At 38.0% G+C, this 22424-nt stretch overlaps 1 protein-coding gene across 2 annotated transcripts; it reads left to right on the top strand.

The window, feature by feature from the left end:
• The first annotated feature begins 16754 nt into the window (after window positions 1–16754).
• GNGT1 (G protein subunit gamma transducin 1) lies at window positions 16755–21552 on the top strand. 2 transcript variants are annotated; one of them, XM_073008657.1, is made up of 3 exons: window positions 16755–16832; window positions 16927–17030; window positions 21081–21552. In XM_073008657.1, exons 2-3 carry the CDS (start codon window positions 16935–16937, stop codon window positions 21207–21209), a joined length of 225 nt encoding a protein of 74 aa, XP_072864758.1. In that variant the 5' UTR covers window positions 16755–16832; window positions 16927–16934; the 3' UTR covers window positions 21210–21552. The 2 variants fall into 2 exon arrangements, with proteins under 2 accessions (XP_072864758.1, XP_072864757.1); XM_073008656.1 differs by having other exon boundaries at window positions 16924–17030.
• The last annotated feature ends 872 nt before the right edge of the window (window positions 21553–22424 follow it).

The following is a 22424-nucleotide window of genomic DNA, read 5'->3' as shown; positions in this document are numbered from 1 at the left end:
CGCCGCCCCCGCACTACAAACTGTGTAAGAGGGAGAGGAATTCCCCGCCAAGTTGAAAAGTTGAACCTGCCTCCCAAACTTTCTCCTGTAGTCCAGACGGGGACGCCCTGAGGGAGGGTTTGTGTCAGTGATGGGAAATCGGCGAGCTAGACGGGAATGACCTGCTGGTGACTGTGCTGTAAAGAAGCCTGAATCCACTTCTTGAAGGCATGAAGTCCAGGTATTTGAAGGACTGGTGGAGAGAAAGTGAGGAATTCTTGGGTCAGAGCGGAGCGGGATTCGTTGCAATAGACCTTCAGATTAGATTAGAAATGTAAATAAGTGTATATTTATATTTATACACACAGATTTCAACCGAGTTCGAATTTACATTTAATACTGTCTTGTAATATATCGTAAGTGGACAGTTTGGTAAATTTTGACAACTGTATAACCACCAATAAAGAATTAGAACATTTCGGCGGTGTGCGGTGGTTCGCGCCTGTATTCCCAGCACTTTGGGAGGCCAAGGCGGGCGGATCACCTGAAATCAGGAGTTTGAGACCAGCCTGGGCAATATGGTGAAACCCCGTCTCTATTAAAAGCACAAAAAATTAGCTGGGCGTGGTGGCGGGCGCCCGTAGTCCCATCTCCTCGGGAGGCTGAGGTGGGAGAATGGCTTGAACCCAGGAGGTGGAGGCTGCAGTGAGCCCAGATGGCGCCACTCCACTCTAGTCTGGGCTGCAGAGTGGAACTCTGTCTCAGGAAGAGAACGGGAAGGGGAAGGGGAAGGGGAAGGGGGAAGGGGAGGGGGAGGGGGAAGGGGAGGGGGAGGGGGAACGGGAGGGGTGAAGGGGGAAGGGGAAGGAAGAAAGAAGGAGAAAGGAGAAAGGAGGAGGAGGAAGAAGAAGAGGAGGAGGAGAAGGAAGAGGAAGAGGGAGAAGAGGGAGAAGGAGGAGGAGGAGGAGAAGAAGAAGAAGAGGAAGAAGAAGGAGGAGGAGGAGGAGGAAGGAGGAGGGAGGAGGAGGGAGGAGAGGGAGGAGAAGAAGAAAGAAGAAGAAGAAGAGGAAGAAAAGGAGAAGGAGAAGGAGAAGAAAGAAGAAAGAAGAAAGAAGAAAGAGGAAAGAAGAAAGAAGAAAGAAGAAAGAAGGAAAAGAAATAATTAGAACACTTCCATCACCCCAAAAAGCTCCTGCAGACTTTTTCCCAAATCAATCCTTCCATCCTCAGGCCAGGGACAACCACTCTTCTCATTTTTATTACCATACATTAGTTTTGCCTGTTCTTAAATTTCATATAAATGGAATTATAAAGCATTCACTGTGTAGTATTTCTTTCTCACACCTCCTGTTTTTGAGCTACACCCAGGTCATTGCATCAATAATCTGTTTCTTTTAATTCCTTCGTAGTCCGAGGTATGAATTTACAAAACGTATGAATATCCCACAATGTATAAATATGTTGCTGTGTGTATCAATAGTCTGTTCCTTTAAATCACTGAGTAATATTCTAATATATCACAAATGTCTTATTACTGCAATTTGTGTTGTTTCTAGTTTGTTTGGGGGCTCTTATGAATAAAGCTGCTTTGTGTGGACCTGCAATTTTTATTACTCTTGGATAAAATACTTAGAAATATTAGACACTGCCGAACAATTTTTTCAGAATGATTGTACCATTTTACACCCCAACCAAGCATGTATGGAGCTACGTTTTTGTATGTAGCTATGTTTTTCGAGATGAAACATAGTAGTTCAGAGAGATAGCCTTGGGGAGTTCTGAAGATTTGGCCAGATCAGTGTCTTGCCACACGTTTCCTAATGTTAGTACATCTATTAAAGTTCCCTGTTCCTTTGACATATTAGCTTGTGACCTACTTTTTTTTTTAATACAAACAATTACCTACAGTGAAATTTTACATAAAATATTAAAGATATTTTTGAAGACATTTTAATATACGTGTCTTCCCTTCCCCTTTTCTCTTGTTCTATTCAACATTCTCAAGTAAATAATTATTCTTGACTTCTGAGGATACTGGGGGTAGTTTATAGAAGTTCTCTTTCAAGTTTCCAGGAAGCCCTGAGAAGTATAGGATACACTTGCTCAAAGTGGGTTAATAATCTGAGATATTTTGCACATTATATCCTTGTGCCAGTTTTCAGTCATTCTGATGTCATGTTACAAGGTCACAGTCCTAGGAAAACCAGCCTGTTCTGGAAATGCTGTCAGCTTTGATGAGCAGATATCTATGATTAAGAATGGTAGTTGAAACTATAAGGGTAAATGTTTAATTATCACCTCTCCAGTAGGGAAAAAATAAAATGGGAGGGAGATGGTTTATATAGTTCACTGATTTCTGGGGGTAAATGCTCTCACTAAGGTCAGTTTCAAGCTGCCACTGCAGAATCACTGAATGCTGAGATGGGAAAAGATCTCCAAGAGCCAGAGCTCCCCATAGCCAAAATCTGTGTGAGCTGGCTCTAATGCACCAACCACTGAGACAGACAGCCAGTTTCGGAATGACACATTCAGAGTAAAGTCAGATTAGACCCTCCCAGTTCTTTCAAAGTATTATTAGGAGAGGGAATTTACCTTTCATTTACTGAGAATCATATTGAGGAGAAAAGTTAACTCAGCTTCAAACTTGCCTATTTCTATCTTCTCAATAAAATTAAATATATTTTTAAACCAGACTAAAATAAAATTTAAGGGCTGATACTCAGTTTTCATGCAGCACTCTCTTCTGTCATTTCTCTTTGTTCTCAACTGCTGGACACTTTTTGATCATCTTTTGCTCATACAAAGAAAAATGAACCACTGGATACAATGGCTCCTGCTAGTAATCCCAACACTTTGGGAGGCTGAGACAGGAGGATCGCTTGAGGCCAGGAGTCAGAGACAAACCTGGGCAACACAGCATGATTCCATCTCTACAAAAAAAATTTTTTTTAACTTAGCTGGGCGTGGTTGTGTATACCTGTAGTCCCAGCTATATGGGAGGCTGAGATGGAAGGATTGGTTAAGCCCAGGAGTTTGAATTTGCAGTGAGCTGTGGCCGTGCCATGGCACTCCAGCCTGGATGACAGAGTGAAACTCTGAATCTGACCTAAAAAAAAAAAAAATAAGATTAGCCCTTTTGAATCAAGACAGACATTTTGGGAAATTGCATGGTGCCATGGAAAAATAGAGTTGGAATTCAGAGGATACCTGGATTTCATTCCTTGCTACATTGGACAAATCATTTAAAACTATCTGAGCCTCAGTTTCCTTTTCTAATAGACATAATAACTCTACCTCACAGATGTGTTATGCAGATTAAATGGAAAATGCCTATGCATTCAAAGATACTGTTTTAGCCCCTCACACAGTGACACAAATTTCATGCAGATCATCCCATATCCTACTTCCCATTGAGAGCCTTGGCACACAATTATGAGATGGAGCATCAAACTCCCATCAGGAAACAGAGCAACTTGAACTGGCCTTATAGAATTAAAGCCCATGGCCTTGCTCCTGTCAGTTCTTCTCTTAACTAAGCTCACAGGTCACCTCTCTGTTGGCAAAGTTGTCAGACTTCCTGGTAGTCTTCTCTAGGGAAATGAGCTTCAAGGGGTTCTCAGAGCAGAATCCTCAGCCCACTCAGGGCTGCTGTAAAAGGCATGTAGTGGAAATGGGAGAGGGGCAAAAACGGGCCTCTCACCCTTCTGCGGTGTGGTCTGTAGATGCAGGTTGGAATCAGTCCCAAGAAATGCTCTAGAAATGCTGGTTTCCGTCTTCTTTACTATGTCAAACAGGGTGCATCCTTAAAACCTCTATGACCACAGATGGAGGAGTATTAAACAAGTGGAATTGGCAGAAGTTTGAGATTACTAAGCCAGGTTATTACAAAAAAAAAAAAAAAAGTATTTCTTTTAATTGCAGAATAATTGAGTGTTTTTATATCCATGAAAAAGACATCTTCCAATATAAGGGTAATCTAAATTTCCTGGAGACTACTTTGACGTTACCGAATTTACACTTAGAATATTTTGGAAGGAGCAACATGACCACCACAATCAGCCTCCAAAGGGATGTCATAGCACTTGAATCTCCTTAACACAGTGTCTAGGCCAAAATGATGCCACAAGGCTGAGGAAAGTAATTCCTTTGTCCAAAGTCAACAGGAAGTGCAAGGCTAGAGATAATTGAGAAAAACAGTCATCCAGATTGATTTATCATTGCTATACCAATTGATAATTAAATTGTCTGTGGCTAAAGACAAAGGCTCAAAAGAGTCTGGAGTTCTGTAACAATAAGGCATGGAGTTGTTATACTCTGAATGCTGAATGGAACTATAAGTGTGTTCACTTTACAGAAGTGTGAACTGAGACCTGGAAAGGTTAAGTATCTGGTCGGGTTTACCTGGTACGGTTGTTGGCAGACCTGAGACTAGAATCCACAGTTTTGGATTCTTAGTCCTATATTCTTTCTGTTGCACCTAGGCCTAAGTTCTTTCTACCATACCAAGACCTTAAAGTAGAATACGAAATACCAGAATTTAAAAATGCAAAAGCTACAGTGAGTCCAGGAGCGCCTCTGCATGTGTCAGATTGCTGCCTCTGATCTTTCTCACCACTACACCCCTGGACCCCACAACAAATGAAGTTGATTTTGAACTGTTTAGCCCCTCCCATGCCTTGAGTATGATGCTATATCCTCTGAGAGCCCTGCAGTCTCGGTAGGTGAACCAAGAATTTAAGAAAGGGATTGTGGCAGATGGTCTTCCTCTCTTTCAGATACCTTAGAGAGAGGTAGCGTGTCTGGCTTATGAATGAATGATGAGAATTAATCGAGTCCAGTGATTTGGAGATACATATTATGTAACATAGTTATTTAAGGAGTTACGCTGTTAACTCCTTAATAAACAAATGCAGTTTTTGCTGCCTGTTAGTTTAAGCCCTGCCAAAATAAAACTTGAAATGAGTCCAGCTGGCACTAAAGGGAGTTTACACATATGCTAAGAAAAGCAGTTAATCTCTTCTGAGCAATAAATGGTCATGAGGGTTTTGCTAAAGTTTAAGCAACTCCTTCACCAGCTAGGTATTTTTCTAACTAGCTGGCCCATGTAAGAAACATTTACTCTAATGCACCCTCTGTCAGGCACAGAGTGCATTTGACAGTGTTCTATAATAAGATGAAGCCACATGAAAGGATGGGGTATACTCTGTGCCTAATTTTATGAATCCACTTCTCCCTAGAAAGAGATAATGAGGGTTTATAATGTGTCTCTTACTGTGTTCATTCCTTCATTAATCTACCTTAAAGGGCGCTGATTAAATGTTTGAAGTATGACAAACTTTATGCTAGACATTTGGGATACAAATATGAGGGACCTCGGAGCATAATAGGGTAGACGAATGAACACTATATAACCCAGTTACATTACAATGTTCTTAGTATAACATCAAAAATATGTACTAGATTGTATAGGATTATAGAGGAGGAAGTAAATAAAACGTAAGCAAAGCTCAATTCCAAATAAAATCCACAATATGCAAACATGCTTGACACTATATCTTCTAGGCCTATGCAATACAGAGACTCATTCCTTAATCTATTTGTTTTGGTTGGCTGTTTTAGGTGCTGTGGTTCTAACAAAGTATTGCCTTCTTCCAGAGGAGCAGACTCTCAGAAACTTTCTCTGCTTCCTGGATGTATATTCCCTCAAGTGTCATTATGTCTACTCACAACGAAGACCATCTTTAATCTCACTCAGATTGCTACATCCTTAACAGTGTATGGCATCCAGAAGATTATGGCAAATTTTAGATGATTTTTATCCAAGACTTCTCAACTCAGTGCAGTCTCACCACCTAGCCAAAATTCTAGCCTGGGTTACTAAGCTCCTGGCACATCAAGAATGGAGAAAGGACGAGAAATGTTCCCCTAATCCCTGTGGAATTCTCCCTGTGGAAGGAAATCATGTGGAAATCTCCTTGGCAATCACTATACTAGTGGACATAACAGTGAAACTTTGCATTGTGCCTTGAATTTATTAGCTCATTAAATCCCACACAATAACCACTTGAGGGAGATACGATACTCTCCCTACTCTGCAATGAGAAAGCTGAACATTTGGATAGATGTGTGACTTTCCCAAAGCTATTCAGTTAGCACAGACAGTCTAAATCCTGATCCCCTGGTCTCATTGACTGTATATACATTCTTTTTTTCCACATTAACAGAGGCCAAAATCAAGCTTGTTATAGATATTTTCATAACCCTGGTTCAGTACCTGGACAGCGCTATATCAGTTTTCTTTTCTAAGAAAACATAAAGTTCATAATTCATTCATAGGGCAAAGGATAGCTACAATTTAAATACATTGCCATAATGCTCTAAGAAGAACATCTGCCAAAATTGATAATCAGATTAGAGGATTGAGAAATTTAATCACTAAAGTCCTCATTTTCACGGTTATATTTAGCAGAAAGTAATGGACCTTGACCTTTCAAATGTAAAGACATCTTTTCTTTCAAATATATTGTCCCTTTATAACATGGCCAAAATCCCATGTTAGTTATACATTAATTACTGCAGTGCCATATGCCCTCCAAATGCTCATTTTTTTCTGGCTTATGTTGAAAAGCTTTTGTATCTTAAATCACACATGAGGGACAATCTGCTACTTGGGGCAGGAAGAGGCAATAGCTGAAATTTGAAAGAAGCACACATCTCCTAGGACTCTAACTATGTTTTTTCTCTTACTGATTATTAACTGAAGAAAAACTGAGTGGAGCTGAAAAGTTTACGTTAGAAGAGAGTAGAATATGTTAACCTCGACTACATATTCTGAACCAGCCAGGGAAGGGTGAATTGTTTCTATTGGTCAACTGAATCTCAGGTATCTTTGGTCTTCCTTTCTCTTACAATGGAAGTAATGTTCAGGACCTATCAGAGACCAACCCCTTGTCTACTGCTCTTCATCCTTTTTTCTCCTGTTTTCTCAATGACTTTACTCCTTCCTGTTTTCAACAGCATCAGCTCTGTCCCCTTTTACTCTTTGGGAAAGACACCCAGATTTTAATAATTTCCATCTGGAATGCTTTATCTCTGACTTTTCAACCCAAAGTTAAAATTTATATTTGACTCTATATCCTTCTCCTATCAGTGTTCCCACTTCACTGCTCCATTTTCTAGGCAAATTTATCCAAAATTTTACCTCTACTCTCTCCCTCCGCTTCCTCATCTTCTGTTTTTCCCAGATCACTCCAATTAAACTTCCTTTTAGGAAGAGGAAGAACAGGAAATGCTATTGTCAAGAGCAAACTTGACACATGCTACTAGACCTCTCAATATATGACACCCAAAGCAACTGTCCTCAAAATCACGCAACATCACATTTTCCATCAACATCTTATCTAAATTCTTTTTATTGTTTGACAATTACAAATACTCCCTCATTCTTTTTTTTTTTTTTTTTTTTTTTTTTTAGATGGAGTCTCGCTGTGTCGCCCAGGCTGGGGTGCAGTGGCCAGATCTCAGCTCACTGCAAGCTCCGCCTCCCGGGTTTACACCATTCTGCTGCCTCAGCCTCCCAAGTAGCTGGGACTACAGGCACCCGCCACCTCGCCCGGCTAGTTTTTTGTATTTTTTAGTAGAGACGGGGTTTCACCGCATTAGCCAGGATGGTCTCGATCTTCTGACCTTGTGATCCGCCCAGTCTTCTCTCAGTCTTCATGATACCACATTCTTTTGTTTGTTTCCTACTTTGTTGACCTCTCCTTCTCAATCAATCTGTCCTTTTGTGGCTAACCATTAAAGGCTAGGTGACTCAAGGCTCAACCCTGAGAATTCGTTTCTAACTATATTATTTTCTTATGTCATTTCAAATAAATATATATATAAACCTTGCACACACATTTACACACGCATATACATATACATGTATTTGTGTGTAGTCTTGATCTTTCCTCAAAATTTCAAACATTCATATCTATTTAGTATCTCCACTTGAATGTGTAACAGAAACTCGAACATTTTATGTCCTAAACTGAAGTCTTTATTATATATCCCCAGTCTTCCTGCTTTCTGTAAATGACCCTTCTACTTAGATTCTCAAGGCAAAATCTCTGGAGTCGTTCTTGAGAGCTACCACTGCTTAACAACGCAATTCATCGGCAGTCCTTTCAATTCTACCTCCAAATCTTTTTTTTTAAAAAAAAAAAATACAGAATTTTGCTCTTGTTTTCCAGGCTGGAGTGCAATGGCGCAATCTCAGCTCACTGCAACCTCTGCCTTCTTGGTTCAAGCGATTCTCCTGCCTCAGCCTCCCAAGCAGCAGGGATTACAGAAGCCCACCACCACGCCCAGCTAAGTTTTGTATTTTTAGTAGAGATGGGGTTTCACCATGTTAGCCAGGCTGGTCTCAAACTCCTGACCTCAGGTGATCTACCCACCTCAACCTCCCAAAGTGCTGGAATTACAACCAAATCACATTTTTCATCTGCTCATATCTCTTTATAGCCACAACAGCCAAGGTAGTTCAAGTCTGCAATTTCTAAGGAACCATTACGTTAAATTCTTACCTAAACTCCTTGTTTTTACCTTTGTTTCCCATTTAACTCCACACAGAACTTGGAGTACTTTTAGTATGTCAAGCAAGTTAAAAAAATACATGTTTTACTTGTCTTATCCTCTCATTGTTACATAAGCTCTGTGAGAGCATAAAGCTTACCTGTCTTATTTACCACCGTATCACAGAGCCAAGAATGAGACCTGGAAAGTAGGCTCTCATGAACATCTGTGAAATAAACAAATGACTTTCTATTACCACTAACCTTCTTCTTTACAAATGTCTTGAAAACTCAAATGGCACAGTGGAAACAGAGAAATAGAGTTGTTCTGGGAAAGAAAGTGAGTTGTCATAGAATATATTTGGTTGTCTATAAGTCGCATGCACCTTGAAAATAAGCTAACATGTTGAGAGAGAATGGTATCCATGTAATAAAATAGCAACAGATACAAAAGCAACTGGTTTTCAAAAAATCAGCTATGATAAAATTTATGATCAACCTGACCAGTTGGAAAAAAAACAAAAACAAAAACAAAAACTACCTTTTATTTGACCATAAAAATTCAGCTGGGAATATGATATATACTGAGGAGTTATAAACAAAGCAAGAGATAAGAAAGCTGAATTTGCTGTTTTAACCTCAAGCAATCAAATGAGTGCCTAGCCCGTGTGAATTACAGAACAAATATTTGATGAATAAATGAATACTATGTGAGCTGCTATCACATTATTGGCCTTGGCAGAAAGACAGAGGGATAAAAGAGTAGATACATAGAGATAAAGGCATTTGCATGTTGAGTATTTATCAGAGTGTCTATTACATGATAAATGTTCCAAAATAGCTAATATCATCTCATTTAGTCCTCAGGACAGCAAACTCACTGTCCTTTGTAAATTTCACCTCATCTCCCTCACTTTCAAGTGTTCCAAAGTTTAGTCCTTTGTTCTCTTCTCTTTCCTGTTTACTTTGGTATTCTCCTCTGTTCTCCCCCAACTCTGGCCTCTTCCCTAAACTCCAGATCACCTATTCAATGAATGGCTAGCAAGTATCTGAGACTTAGTATTCCCTTTTTATAGTCTCTGATCTCAGGAAATAGCAAATCCCTTCTTTCGGTTGCTCAGGCCAAAAAAAAAAAAAAAAAAAATAGCATCATCTTGATTTTTTTCTTTTCTCTTTGTTTGTGTGTGTGTGTGTGTGTGTGTGTGTGTGTGTGTGTTTCATTCTACATCTGAACCGTCAGCACACCCTGATGTCTCTGCTTTTAAAACGTATTTAGCATCTCAGCACTTGTCCCCACCTCCACTCGCACCACACTGGTTTGAGCCACTTTCATATTTCACCTTGACTGCAATTGCCCCTTCTCTGCTTGCACCGTTGCCCACTATGAACTAGCCTCCAAACAGCTGCCAGATTGACCCTGCTAAAGTATATGATAGATAATGTCACTCTGTTACTCAGAATCCTCCAATCTTCCCTAAGTCACTCAGAGTAAAGCAAGAGTCTTCACAGTGGCCTGTAAGACCTATATGGTCACTGGTTTTATATACTACTTCTCCCTTGAATTCACTGGGCTCCTTATATTCATGGTTGTCTACTGTTGCCTTATACTTGCTGTTCCCTGGAACGATTTTCTCTTTGATACCTACAAAGCCAACTCTCACAGCCCTCAGATCTTCACTCAAGTAGCATTGTCAACAGGAAGGGCTCCTTTGGCCATCCTCTCTGTAATTGAAACATTGCTAACACTGTTCTTATTCCTTTCCTGCTTTATTTTTCTCCTTAGCACTTAATCAAAATTTGGTATATTTTACTTTTGTAACTTTGTGAGTGTCTCTCTCCTTTACTAGAATGTAAGTTGAGGGGAAAGGTTTTTATCTGTTTTTTTTCCCTCTGCTCTACCTCAAGCACTTAGAATCATATCTGGCACACAGTAGGCATTCAATAAAAATTCTTAGCTGTTATATTTTTATAATGTCAAGTACAATGTCAGGATCAAAAAGAATAGCATATAATAAGTAAGTTTACATCCATATGATTATAAGCTTATTGTGCATAATACAGTGGATTTGTTTCTGAAAAATTGTCAGAATTACATGTTTATAAATATAGTTTCATGTCAAACTACATGTTTATAAATCAAATAATTAAAGTGTGCTGGTAACATTGCTATTTCAAATAATCTGTAACTAATCCTCTCTAAAACAAATAAGTTTTAAAAATAATTCGAATAATTTCTTCCTAATCTAGCCCTTCGTAAATTAAATATTTTATTTATCAGGTATTTGTACTTCAAAATACACTTATGGATAATGTGTAAAAACAAACAAAAAACAGGTGGCCTTTTAACTTTACCTCAGCTCATTTTAATTCTAAAATAAATTAGCAAGAAAGGTAATGGAAGCTCTGAAAGACATCATGAGACACTTAACCTACTCTATAGAGTTCTCTCTTCCCAAAGTGTTTAACAAACACTAAAATGTGGTGCATGTAAGGAAGCTTCCTACCCCTCTACTTATGACCTCCATGATCTGCTTGCATTGCCAAGCATATCTACCTTTCTTTTTCACACTTTGTCAATGTAACAATGTTTCCTGAGAATGTTCAATGTATTGAGATGCAAGCATTAAAAATGATTTGTTTTTACAGAAATTGCTTCAGCAACTATGCTATGTTGAACTGGCATTTCCTAATGAGCAGTCACTCTTTAACAATCATTTAAACTGATATCATCATTGTGGGCCATACTTGGCTAATAAAAACTCATTCTAGTATTTAAGATCAAGAAAATTCAAGGCAATGTACATTTCCTCTACCACTTCTAGGGCTCTATAACCATGAATTTCATCTAATCCAGAGATTCATTTGTACAAGAAATATTTCATAATGGCCTGTTTAAAACCACCAATCTAGGGAGGCAGGAGGATCACTTCATCTCAGGAGTTTGAGAGCAGCCTGGGCAACATGGCAAGATCCCATCTCTATTTAAAAAAAAAAAATAAGTTATCTGGACATGGTGGCACCTGTAGTCCCAGCTACTCAGGAAGTGAGGTAGGAGGATCACTAGGGCCTGGGAGGTCAAGACTGCAGTGAGCAGAAATTGCACCACTGCACTCCAGTCTGGGTGACAGAGTGAGACCCTGTCTCAAAAGAAACTCACCAAGCCCATCAGTATGGTGCCTGTGTTAGGGTTATCTAGAGGGACAGAACTAATAGGAGATATATATCATAAATATATATATATATGTAAATGGGAGTTTATTAAGGAATATTAACTGACAAAATTACAAAGTCCCACAATAGGCTCTCTGCAAGCTGAGGAGCAAGAAGCCAGTCTGAATCCCAAAACTAACGAACTTGAAGTCAGATGTTCAAGGGCAAGAAGCATCCAGCACAGGAGAAAGATGTAGGCTGGGAAGCTAAGCCAGTCTAGGCTTTTCACCTTCTTCTGCCTGCCTTTTAATCTGCCTGCACTGGCAGCTGATTTGATTGTGCTGCTCAGATTAAGGGTGTGTCTGCCTCTCCCAGCCCACTGACTCAAATGTTAATCTCCTTTGGCAACACCCTCACAGACACACTCAGGAGCAATACTTTGCATCCTTCAATCCAATCAAGTTGACACTAAGTATTAGCCATCACAGTACCTAAATTAAATGTATAAAATACAAAAAAGCAGCAAATTATGTAGACTAAGTACAATATGAAAATATTCACCATGACTATACATAATGAACTAGAATTTTTTAATGTATAGAATCACCATAGACACAGCAACTGAGAATAGAGACTGACACATATATCAAGCCCATGGCTACATAGAGTGATATGATGTTCTGAAAGAGAAACAAAAAATTATTGGTGCATGGTCTTCCTTTTATTTATATGCATTATTGTAAAAAGTGTACATAATAGCCAGGAAAAAATATTTTGTTTCTATGTAAAATGAAGTGAGTTTCAAGGTTCAAATAACCATAAATATGGCTTTTGCCCATGTGGAAGTCTGGCATATCTGACAGTCATGCTGAATGTGTCACATTTCATCTTATGCTGCAAGATCCCAGAAAATGCAAGATACCTGATACTCCTTATCCATACCCACAAAAATTATGGAATACTGTTACAAACAAGCTGATGTATTTTCATAAGGACCCCTAGGGGGCAGTATTGCCCCCATTGAGAACCAGGGATCTATGGATGGGATACAACTCAGAAATACTTCCCCCACTCCTGCCCTCCTCTTGCCTTTTATTGGACCTTAGATATTCTGATGGTAGGGCAGGATGGAGGAAGACGTGAAAGGGCAAACATCTCCTTATCTAGGGTATGCTTTCCCCCAGGCTGGCTGTAACAGCAATCTTAGCTTGTTTGTCTATAGGTCTTCAGTCTTCCCCTTAAATTTTGACTAAAGGTGGGGTGGGGATGGTTGGCAATAGGTTCAATAATCTGATCTAGTCTCTTAGGACTTTTTTTGTGGAGAGGCGGACCAACCTGAAAGCTTAGAATATGAGTGGCAGCTTTAGTGCTATTTGTCATCAACTCTGGACTTTCTATGTAATTCTGGGGTATGAAGAAACAAATCCACTCCTTTACACTAGTTTGAGAATATGTGCTGCAATGAAAAATACGTCGGTTCAGACGTGCTGGAATGAAAAACACCTATGTTGTAACCTCAGTTCCACAGCCTCTCACAGTTTAATTTAGGGCATTCAAACTCCCTGGAATGCTTTTGCCTCATCTGCAAAATGGAATAGGGAGTAAAGTAGATGATATTAAATTTGAATTATTTGAACCATTGACTTCAATATGACACTAAACATTTGGAATCTCCATGCAGACAATATTCACTGTTCTTCTTTGTGTCCTTGAAATAAGTGAAAATTTTCGTCCTTTTTTTTTAATATATATAAGACCTGTGCCATCAAATTTGGTAAGAATTCTAGAATCTGCCAATAATATATTTGCTCTAAATAAAGTGTTTTAAATGTTTAATATTATTGAGTATGGTGTATCACAGCATTTTAGAGTTAAGAAATCATTTACCGATAAATGAAGTTAGAAAAATTGCATGTTTTTCTATGTTTAGGTAAATGCATATGACATAGGTTAGGTGACTTTGTCAATACTTCCTGATCTCTTCTATACACCAAACACTATACAGAACAATAGAAAGTAATGAGGACATAAAAGTTATGCAAGGTATGACCTGTCTTGTAAAGCCTCTAAAACTCCACTGTGTCTTCGGTTGGGTTTGCTAGAAGCAAAGCCTAAGACAGGAATTCTTGTGTAAGACATTTTTCCAGGGCAAGCTCTCAGGAGAAACTGCTAAAGGAGTAAGGCTGGGGCAAGAGGAGAAGTTAGTAAAAAGTGGTTTCGGAAGTCTAGCATCATTCTAAACCCATGGAAAGCTCTGAAAGTTTCCCAGTTACAACAAAGTTTTTCAGCCCAGAAGCAAGGGGGCTAGGCTGATAGAACCCCACATTAGCCAGCCTTTTGCTCCAAGTCAACCTCAGGAGTCAGATGGGAGCATAATCTCCCAGGCATCATCAGGAAAAGTGTTGCCCATCAGACAACAGCCAACCTGTGCAAGAGGTTTGCTCTTGACAGTCAACACCCGCAGCTGCTGCGGACTCAGTACCTTACCCTGGAAAAAAAAGAGAGCTGGGCAGTAGCATCTGGAATGCATGATATTAAAGGAGCCAAATGATGTACACATGATCTGCTATAAGTGTATCGGTAATATCACCTATGTCCTTTAGCGTACCTATAAGTTCCCCTATATTATATGGCAAGGGCCATATAAGAAAGTACAGTTTGAAATTCTGGAAGTACAACAGAGTTAATAACACCAGCTAACACGTGCAAGTGCTTGCTCTGTTCTACACGCCGTTACAAAGTCCTTACCTACGTTATCCACATTTAATCCTCTCAACAAATCTACAAGGTAGGTAATATTATTGCCCCTCTTTCCCTGTAAACTAAGGCACAGGCAGGTCAAGTAATTTGGTCAGGGTCACACAGCTAGCAAGTACCAGTAAATGATTATTTTGTTGATAAGTATGTGAGAGGGCTTCCTGGAACAGAGAAAATGAAATTCTAAACCCAACCCAAGATCTACTAAATTAGAATCTCCAAGGTTGGACTCATAACTGTAACAAGTTTCCTAAAGTGATTCCTGCACACACTGAAGTGTGTAGAGCCATTGCCTAGAGGAATGAAAAGTTTTCCAAAATGAAGAAAAGTTGTGCAAAGAACATTGTCAAAATGTAAAAATGATCATCAAAAATACTTAATGAAGTTTTATATTTAGTCTAAAAGAGTGGGAAGGAAGATGAGAATAAAATTTGGGCTCTCAAATACAAAACAGGATTATACAGGAAGAAATAACCTTTGTATAATTATATTGTTTCTTAAAGAATGGAATAGCAAAAATAAAAACATAGGAATCACGGGGCTCAGGTACCCATAGTGTGTTATTTTCTACCTCTATGTTGGTCTAGGTAGACATTTTTCCCTTAAAATTATCTTAAACTCGAGACCATCCTGGCCAACATGGTGAAACTCCGTCTCTACTAAAAATACAAGTTAGCTGGGCGTGGCGGCATGTAACTGTAGTCCCAGCTCTCGGTAGGCTGAGGCAGAAGAATCACTAGAACCCAGGAGGCGGAGGTTGCAGTGAGCCGAGATTGGGCCACTTCACTCCAGCCTGGTGACACAGTGAAACTCCATCTAAAAAAAAAAAAAAAAAATCTTAAACTACTACTTATCCAGAGAAGAACGGGATATTTTAAGACTGGGAAGGGAAACAGTCTTTCTTCAAAGGTTTTGGAAATGAAAACATCATTTAAATACAAGGAAATAGGTTAATTGCTGATATATTATTAGCAGAGTATTTTCATGTAGATGTACAATGTTATGTGGTTCTCTGAAATATGAATACACTTACTTTTATAATAATACTTCATTACAAAAATTGGACTAGGGAGAAGGAGGAGACACTATAGGCACAATGCCACTGGGCCACTTGGGATAAAGGAAAGTTTTATCTTCTTAAGTTGAAGTATCCAAAAGCTGTTTTATTATTTATGTACTCAGGATTATTGTCTTGTAGGCAAGGTGGTTGTCTTCATGTTTATTATTCACTTGTGGTAAGTTCACCTTGGACTTTTTATTTTGGGTAAACATCACTTACATCATCATTAATAAGGCTTTGGGGTTCCTTTTCCCCATTATTCAATTTCATAGCATTATCACCAGCTGTTGAGCCTTCTTCCCCATTACTCACTGGTCTAATTGGGGAGAAAAGGAATTGCGAAGAGGGCAGAAGAAAAAGTCTGTTCTAGTAGGATGTTTATTGGTAGATCAGACCTGCCATGTCCCCTTAACCTGCTAAATTTGGTCATCATTGTTACCAGATTCATTGTGACAGTTACAGGCAAATTCCAGGTGTTGTTGGAAAAACACTTACAAGTAATACACTAGTTTATTTTTGATTAAGAAGACTGTTTACGGCGGGGCACGGTGGCTCAAGCCTGTAATCCCAGCACTTTGAGAGGCTGAGACTGGTGGCTCACGAGTTCAGGAGATCGAGACCATACTGGCTAACACGGTGAAACCCCGTCTCTACTAAAAAATACAAAAAACTAGCCGGGTGAGGTGGCAGTCTCCTGTAGTCCCAGCTACTCGGGAGGCTGAGGCAGGAGAATGACATAAACCCAGGAGGCGGAGCTTGCAGTGAGCTGAGATCAGGCCACTGCACTCCAGCCTGGGTGACAGAGTGAGACTCCATCTCAAACAAAACAAAACAAAACAAAAAAACAAAAAAAAAACAAACACTGTTTACTAGGTACCCATTTAAACAATCCATTATATATAATGAACTTATAGTGATACTTTTTATATGGTTCCCTTTTAATACCAGGTTAAATACTCTAGAGATTTAGGGAATTAATGGCCCGTCCTCCAAATGACCTCAAACTAAGTTAGATGACATAAAACATGTAGTGGAGGGTTTTGGAATTGACAGTAAGGATTGGAAACCCCAAATTTTACACTGTACGAAAGACCAGGGGCAAGAAGCAGCTTTAAGTATTTAGATTATATACTGACTAAACTCACCCCTCCCAACAAACCTGTTGACAGGTGTTTAGGGTCAAATGCTTGACTTAATCGTATTAGTGAAGATTAGGAAGACGCTTTAAAATCCCAAGACTAGTGTGCATTGCTAGAATTGTTAAGAGAGAGAGCTCATGTGAAATTGGTTATCGTGGGATATTTAAAATACAACAAAGAAGAGTTTACTTTGTAAGTTAAGAGCTGAGGGAATTGTTGGCTAAGACTGATTTGAAATAACTGCAGCAATTCATGTGTAGGTGCTAACCTTCTACACCTTCAGCAGGCAAAAAGATGCCAGTAATCAATATTGAGGACCTGACAGAAAAGGACAAATTGAAGATGGAAGTTGACCAGCTCAAGAAAGAAGTGACACTGGAAAGAATGCTAGTAAGTTGCTGCTTTCTTTAGAATTTTATTTTAAGCTAGAGATACTGTGGTGGTACCAGGTTAGAAAACATTGGCTGGTAAGGCTAAATGTAGTTACAAATAAATTGTTCATCTAAAAATGTATCAAAGATTAAGAAAATTGATAATCAATCACAACTATCTCTTGATTTAGATTCTAAATCGAGGAGGTTGGCAAACCATTTTCCTCTGGCCAAGCCCAATCCTTAGTCTCTTTTTGTATGACCACTAAGATAAGAATGCTTTTACGTTTTTAAAGAGAAAAAGAAAGAAAAAAGAGAAAGAAAGAAAGAAAGAAAGAAAGAAAGAAAGAAAGAAAGAAAGAAAGAAAGAAAGAAAGAAAGAAAGAAAGAAAGAAAGAGAAAGAAAGAAAGAAAGAGAGAGAGAGAAAGAGAGAAAAAGAAAGCAGGAGAGTATGAGACAAAAACCATATTTTAGATAAACAATAAAGTAAATATGTGCATACAATAATATAGACATTTTGCTTTTACTTTTCTAAACTTCTCTTTATAATGCAATATTTTGATATTGATATTTTGATACAATATTTTGATATTGCTGCAATACTTTAAGCTATGATGTCATGCCCTCTTGCACTGTCATGGTCAGTAATAAGTGAGTACATTCTACTCTTCTTTGGCAAATAAAGATGAGTTCAAACATAAGAACTCACTGGTTCCTCCTAAAAACATCTGACAAATCTTAGAAAGGGTTACCAACAGTTCACTGCCATTAGAAGGAGAAGAAATGGCAAAGGACTAAACCACCAAACAAACAGTGATGAAAGCTTGGAGGATGTAGATATGTATTTTAGGTCCCTTCATTTTAGGAAAATTATTAATAGTAGAACAAAACCTCCACAAGTGGTAACAATAACCTTATATTTTCGAAACATCTCATTTTATCAGGACAAAGTAAAAAAGGAGTTTGTGTTATCTTCATACTTGGTTCAAAATGCCTACTCCCAGTCAAAACTGGGATTTTTGGCTTCTTCTATGTTTATAATAATCTCAAACTACCCTGTTGCCCTTTCCATATAGGCAAACGTTTTGCTGTAAAGATAAAATTAAATCAGTACTAAGGCTTAGAACATACACCAAACAAGTTAAAGTCCTTATTTTTACAATTCAGGGTAAATAAAATGAACTTTTGGGATAAAGGAAAGTTTTATCTTCTTAAGTTGAAGTATCCAAAAACTGTTTTATTATTTATGTACTCAGGATTATTGTCTTGTAGGCAAGGTGGTTGTCTTCATGTTTATTATTCACTTGTGGTAAGTTCACCTTGGACTTTTTATTTTGGGTAAACATCACTTACATCATCAATAATAAGGCTTTGGGGTTCCTTTTCCCCATTATTCAATGTCTCTCTGCTCTTGGAAGTCAAACCAATTTAATATCAGACTGCAAAAACTCCATATACGTACACACACAAACACACATGCATATAGATACACATACATATACATGTACTCTCTTAGTCTTCTCAGGGTGATGTACCAGAATACCATAGACTGGTGAGTTACAACCAATAGAAATGTATTTCTCACAGTTCTAGAAGCTGGGGCATCCAAGATTAAGGAACCAGCAGATTCAGTGTCTGGTGAGGGCCTGCTCCCTCCTTCATGAATGCCTGTCTTTTCATTTTGTCCTTACCTGGTGATAGGGGTGAGGAAGCTCTCTCGGGTCTCTTTTATAAGGACAGTAATCCTATTTATGAGAGTTCTGTCGTCATGACCTAATCACCTACCAAAAACCCCACCTTGGGGGTTAGGAGTTCAACAAATGAGTTTTTAGGGGACACAATTGTTCAGCCTGATACATATATATGATATGTATATACACACACACACATATTATATATATAATATATAGAAATATATATGTAATATATAGAAATATAATTTCTCTATATAATAGATAATAATACATATATTATACATAAAATGGAACTTCCAGGTCCTGAGGCCCCAGCTCTGATGTGTAATCAGTACAGTATGGTTAAGTGGATATACTCTGAAACCATATTCCCAGCTCAGATTCTTTCTCCACAACAACTTTCTGCCTGTGTAATCCTCATCTATGTTAACTAACTTACCTGTGCCTCTGTTTCTTCAAAACAGCGATAGTAATAGCATCTAATTCAGAGGATAATTGGGAGGAATAAACAAGGTAATATACGCAAAGCTCTGAGAACAATGCCTGGTAATAGCAAGTGCTTTATGTCATTATGTTATTATTACCTTAAAATTATTATTGATTCTATGAACCAGACTGATTCACATTATACTGATTTTTTTTTTAGTAATACAAGTCTTTGCCTCCAGTTTCTAAAGCTGACAGATTTGCAATGACTATAAGTCAATGTAATAGGCAATGACTAAAGACAATCATTGTAGTAATAGCTAAAAATAGTTATCATTTGATTGTGCATCTTCTTATGCCAGGCACCTGTTAGGCATTTAAGGCAACCAATGTAGCTATTCCTATTTTACAGTAATTTATGTAGTAAATTTATGTAGCAAAACTAATTTATGTAGTAATTTTGTAGTATTTTATGTAGTAAATGAACCTTAGATGAATTACCTTAACTAAGACTAAATAGCTAGTAAATGAGAAGAGCCTTGCAATCCTATGTAAACTACATATATTTATATTAAGCCTCACTGAAATAATTTTTAAACCTATACACATATATAATTTTAGGTAATTTATTGTTCCTTTCATTCTCACATACGCAGATCCCAGCCAGACACCTTCAAAACCAACCCCTTATGGACTACTGAATTAAGGAGAACAATTTACACCTCTGTTCCTGTCATCTGGTGAAGGCAAAAGTAGTGACTTTTAGGGGGAGAGTGTGGGACCACTGAGCAAGAGGGAAAAAAATGAATCTAAATTAGTGCATATTTCAAAAGTTGTGTAAATCTGCAAGTATCATCCTTTGAAGGAAGAACCTAACCTGACAAATGCGTCCTGGCCCCAGCTGAAAAGAATTGGTTCTAATATGTAATGAATGAGTCTGCATAGTTGTGAACTAATCTTAAGTCTTCTATCAAATGTTCCTTGCAATTTCCATAAAAGTGGCCCAAAGATTTCATTTAAAAAAACAAAACAAAACAGTAAATTGGTTAAATAACTTATGGTATGGCCACTTATTAGACTGACAAAAATAAAGTAGCTTGGTGTTACTATCATGAAAGATACACTAATTGAAAACAAACAAGTTGAAGGTAAGAGAGTTTAAATAATTAGATTTCATGTGTGTGCATATATATATGTATATTTACATATGTATAGAACATCACCTCTCTCTACAAGGCACGTTAAGTGGTACCCAACAGACTGTAGCTGAAAGGCCTGATTTTTTACTAAATCATTACTATAATGTTGCAGATAAGTGAAGAGCAAAATCAAAATCAACATGAATAATTCAGTCCAGCAAATTATTCACTGACCACTAAAGAACCCAGCCTCTATTCTAGATGGCTGGGATACATTGGACAAATCAGCCAGAGGTCCCTAACCCCTTGGAGCTCACCTAGTGCACCACCATGCTCAATCACTGTAGATGAGTGTAAAGGAAAATTACATGTGTATACTTCTGAGAATTCAGGGATGGTGATAAGCCTGGAATTTAATAATTATTCATTCTCTTCCACCTTTACGAGTCACAGTTTTGGAATGAGGAAAAAGGTTTAATCAATATGAAATCTGATGACACCCTTGACTTCTGTTGCCAGCTGTGTTCTGATTCCTGGGTCTTGTTTCCTTCAATGCTGGAGGCAATATCTGCTGGGAATCTTTAGCTGGAGCATGACCAGCTGTTTTTCCTTTGTCTGGAGATATATCCAGAAGGATTGGGAAGGCTGCAACTTTCTTCTTTCCTACAAAGTACATATGCATTGGCAGAAAGCAGAGAGAATCATACTGAAAATATACAACCTGAAAATTTATTGTAATAAATAATTCTTGGCATTTGGAGTATTCAGTTTTAAACCAAATGAGTCATCCCTTTTTCCTTCCCCTTAAGGTTTCCAAATGTTGTGAAGAAGTAAGAGATTACGTCGAAGAACGATCTGGCGAGGATCCACTGGTAAAGGGCATCCCAGAGGACAAAAATCCCTTCAAGGAGCTCAAAGGAGGCTGTGTGATTTCATAATACAAAAAAAAAAAAAAAAAAAAAAAAATCATGGAGGATATCTCAAATGTTAATAACAATATGGATTTTTCTCATACATAATAGTACTACTAAGCGCATACGTGAATTTTTAAATTTATAAATGTAAACTTTTAATAAAAATTGAGTGTTGTAACCCATCATTCTATGTTTTTTCTTAACATATCTGGCACACAATTTAACACATAATTGCCAATAAATATTGCTTGAAGTTCTTTAAAAAGAACTGTTTTTTAATGATTCTATAGCTTTCTGAGTCATCAGCATATACTAAATGTTTTATGCTTTTTTCACTTCCCTTTCAACACTTATAGTTTTCCACCCAGAAATTTTATGGTTAAGTTTCTATTTTCTTTCCCAAACTTTCTCTTGCTTATGGAATTAGGAAGCTTATTTTTCTGATATGCACTTCACCTATTTTGTGACTTTTCCCCAGAATGCCAACTGGGTTGAGGGTTCAGTCTGTGGTCACGGAGCACAGTGAATTTAACCAGCACCAGATTCACGGTTATAAGCATACACTTAGGAGCTAGACAGTTCTGGCTTTGCCACTATACTGCCTACCTCACTTTGGATAAGCTACTTAATTCTTTCTAAATTTGTTTCTTCTAGCATAGGATGAAGATAATAATGGTTATCTCTTCTGTTTTGTATAGGGGTTAAGTAATACAGCAATCCAACTATAACACTCAGCATATTACCTGACCCATGGTAAGATACAATAAGGGTTAACTAGTACTATTACTTACTTAAAAAAGATCTAGACAAAATTTCCAAAATCCTTTAAGATACATGCTATTTTACCCTATCCTCATGAAGACTGTCAACAACACAGTCTTTTCTTTAATAAGGTGAGCACACATGAGGGAGAAATCTCTATCACCTACATCAGGTCCTTCTGGCATCCTACTGAGTGTGCATGAGTCACATTTCATTACCATTGTGTTAATGACTAAGAGATAACTTGCCTCTGCTTCTGTAACAAAATGACAAGTTGTAATTACCCAAATCAGAAATCACTTTTGTTGTCAGTGTTATTCTTGTTGCTGTCTCACATTTACAGTGCTATTTTGTATACTTCAGTGAACAGAATACTCAGAAATACTAATTGACTGTCATCCATTAAAAAAAAAAAAACAAACATTAAAATTATCTATTGTTTGGTCTGGAAGGGAGTCTGAAAGTTGTACCAAAGTT

Source organism: Chlorocebus sabaeus, chromosome 21, assembly GCF_047675955.1.
Source record: "Chlorocebus sabaeus isolate Y175 chromosome 21, mChlSab1.0.hap1, whole genome shotgun sequence".
Taxonomy (NCBI): Eukaryota; Metazoa; Chordata; class Mammalia; order Primates; family Cercopithecidae; genus Chlorocebus; species Chlorocebus sabaeus.
The sequence above is the reverse complement of the archived record's forward strand: the minus strand, read 5'-3'. Positions and strand labels throughout refer to the sequence as shown.

Bases quoted from the DNA above. Each gene is read 5' to 3' on its own strand.
- GNGT1 (XM_073008657.1), top strand. From the start codon at position 16,935: ATGCCAGTAATCAATATTGAGGACCTGACAGAAAAGGACAAATTGAAG. The intron at 17,031-21,080 runs GTAAGTTGCTGC...CTTCCCCTTAAG, and splicing joins TGACACTGGAAAGAATGCTA to GTTTCCAAATGTTGTGAAGA.